Below are 2,897 nucleotides of genomic sequence, written 5' to 3' on the forward strand. Positions count from 1 at the left end.
GAAATAGGGAAATGAAATGGGTGGATGAGGTTAAGTCCTCAAATCTGGCTCAAACGCGAAAAGACTGAAATGCCCTTTTAAAACTCTTAAAATAACCAAAGGAGTCTGCCAGCGACCATTGGTGCGGCACGCGACCAGCCAGAATCAGAATCCAGGTCTTACAGTATTTATAGGCTCACGAATTAGGGTTTCGATAGAATCCTTTCCCTAATTAAATGCGATTTCTTCCTAACTAACTTTCTTTATTTAAGGAAAAGAATCCGAATTAACTATAGCGTACATTTTTCTAGAATATACTGGACCCTTATGCAAGTATACAAAACTCACATTTAATGGTATAGACGCACAGAGTGCGACTATACCCGTGTCATATGTCTTTATATGGCAATTAGTGTGCGATTCAGGGCTTTGAATGCGTAATCCGCATAGTCATGCGGATATGCGTATCATTAAGTGTGACTACGAATTCGTTCCTAGAAACACATATCATAGTATCATATATTGGAGATTCGTTAATGTGTGTTTTGGACTTTGGTATAATGTGAGTGCTTATAAAAATACGATTCATTTATTTATTAAATTAAAATTTATGTTCAGATGGTCAAAACTCATCGAGCATTGATAAGGTTATTATCATATATGATCTCAAAACAGAATCAATGATCTAATTTTGAATATGAAATTATCAAATTTATTTGAAATAAAAAGTGAAGCTGTCATCACCAAAACCAAACCATAAAACTCAAAAGAGTAATATTTATAGTGATTCAATCATAACAGACAAACTAAGAATAAATATAAGGAAAGAGATTGGGAGTGAGCTGTCCAACAAATTATATAAAAAGGTAGTCAAAAATGAGGAAAAGGGTACCAACAAAAGGCCACCAAATTTGCTATGATGAAATTTTCTTTCTTTTATGTAAAATTAGTAAATTAGTAAATTTTATAAAAATTTTAATATAATCGTTGTAACTGTTCTTTTAACTTGCAAGAATAAGAATATATATAGTGTCATTACTCATGTGTAATTGTCATCACTCTGTTTTTCTACGATTGTTTTCTCTACTTTTTGTATGGCTTCTTTTGCCTTTTCACTAAAGGCCCTTTTCTTATTGAAAGATCCTCTTGATAACAACTAATTATGTCTTTTAATGCTTCCAAAGATATTTTTCTTTCCCTTTTTCTTTAGATTATTGTTATTATTATTACCATAAATAAATATAAAGATAAATATAAATATTCCTTATTTACATGTCTAAACTTTTAATAAATTAATTTGTATCTTGCACTTATATTTATATTTTTATTGCCAAATTATCATATTTTAGTTAATATTTATTGTTATAAAGTTGTTGTCGTTGAAACTAAAGTCAATCAAAACTTTTGAATCATTCACACTCCGAACAATTTAGCACTTAATCATTTTCTTTTATTACACACACCATTACATTGTATTTCATTGCCTCTTAATGTGATGATTCGACACTGAATGGTAAATCGTTTAACATCCGCGCATTGATAGTAACCTCCGAATAACAAGTGGTGTTGAATGAAATAAAAATTAGTAACGAACTACTTAGAGTTGAAGTTATCTCATAACTATTAAATACCTTATTTTTCTTTTAATACATCTTTAGATTAGATCAAGACACGTATCTATTAGATATTTTTTTTACTTAGTCGTATTTAATACTCTAACTTTACACCATTTAAAATGTTTATGCAAAAAGGTTATCAACCCGTTTCTTGTCATTTGTAACAAAGCTTAATTAAACCAAATTCAATTGCTAATTCAATATCCAATAATAGCGTTGGGGTGAAAAAATTTGGTGGTAGGCTAGGGGTATATTGGGGGAAAAACCCCAATAAATCATTGTATCAGTCGGTGTTTAAAATTACAAATGAAGATAATGTCGTTAAATATTAGAGGTTTCGGACGGGATGATAACAACTCTGAAAGTAAGTTCGGTTGGTTCAGGAAACTGAGAATGAGTGAAAGCCCCGATGCAATCGCTTTGCAAGAAACGAAAATTCCGAATGCAACTAATGGATGGGTTGAATCAATCTGGGGTTCTTCTGATTTTGGATTTATCCAAAAACCGAAGGTAGGGAAGGCAGGGGGTATGATGGTAATTTGGGATACTAGGGCTTTCAAAATCTTAGAAGCTGCAGAAGGTGCCCACTTCTTGGCACTAAAAGGGAAATGGTTTAGAAAAGATCATGTGACAGTTATCGTGAATGTGTACGGACCACATACAGACGAGGGTAAGGTTGTATTTTGGGACAGTTTATCGAAGCTTATGAATGACCAAAGCGTTGAATGGATTCTATGTGGTGACTTCAATGAAGTCAGGTTCGATTATGAAAGGCGGAATTGTGAATTCCACGAAAAACGAGCTGAATTGTTCAACAACTTAATTGACGATATGCAGCTAATTGAAATTCCTATGAATGGGAAAAAATACACGCGGATTAGCGATGATGGAGTAAAGTTCAACAAATTTGATAGATTCCTAGTGACCGAAAATTTTCTCTAAAATTGGGGAGATGTCACTGTTGTTGCTTTAGACAGAGGGCGCTCAGATCACTGCCCATTAATTCTAAAAGATGGGAACGTTGACTTCGGGCCAAAACCGTTCAAAATTTTTGACATTTGGATGGAACACAAAGATATCGAGGATGTTATAACTTTCGCATGGAACAAGGAGGTAAAAGGATCAATGCCCGATTGCATTTTTAGAGACAAGTTAAAGAATGTCAAGAACTCGTTAAGAGAATGGAGCAAACTTCAATTTGGTGATATTGATAAAGAGATAGAGGCACAAAAAAAAGATTGCATCAGACCTGATGTGTCAAAAGTGTGTGCAGTAGTGCTTAACTTATCTTTCAACTCTTAA

The 2,897-nt window shown here is 33.1% G+C and overlaps 1 protein-coding gene across 1 annotated transcript; it reads left to right on the forward strand.

Moving 5' to 3' along the window:
* Positions 1 to 1,910: 1,910 nt before the first annotated feature.
* On the forward strand, positions 1,911 to 2,897 carry LOC139854642 (uncharacterized). Its single transcript, XM_071843935.1, has 2 exons — positions 1,911 to 2,491; positions 2,573 to 2,897. Exons 1-2 carry the CDS (start codon positions 1,911 to 1,913, stop codon positions 2,895 to 2,897), a joined length of 906 nt encoding a protein of 301 aa, XP_071700036.1.

The sequence above is a fragment of the Rutidosis leptorrhynchoides genome, chromosome 6, assembly GCF_046630445.1.
Source record: "Rutidosis leptorrhynchoides isolate AG116_Rl617_1_P2 chromosome 6, CSIRO_AGI_Rlap_v1, whole genome shotgun sequence".
Classification (NCBI taxonomy): Eukaryota; Viridiplantae; Streptophyta; class Magnoliopsida; order Asterales; family Asteraceae; genus Rutidosis; species Rutidosis leptorrhynchoides.

Excerpts from the sequence above, each read along its gene's own strand:
- LOC139854642 (XM_071843935.1), top strand. The coding sequence starts at position 1,911 with ATGTCGTTAAATATTAGAGGTTTCGGACGGGATGATAACAACTCTGAA. Across the intron at positions 2,492-2,572 it reads ATTAGCGATGATGGAGTAAA|AGGGCGCTCAGATCACTGCC; the intron begins GTTCAACAAATT and ends TGCTTTAGACAG.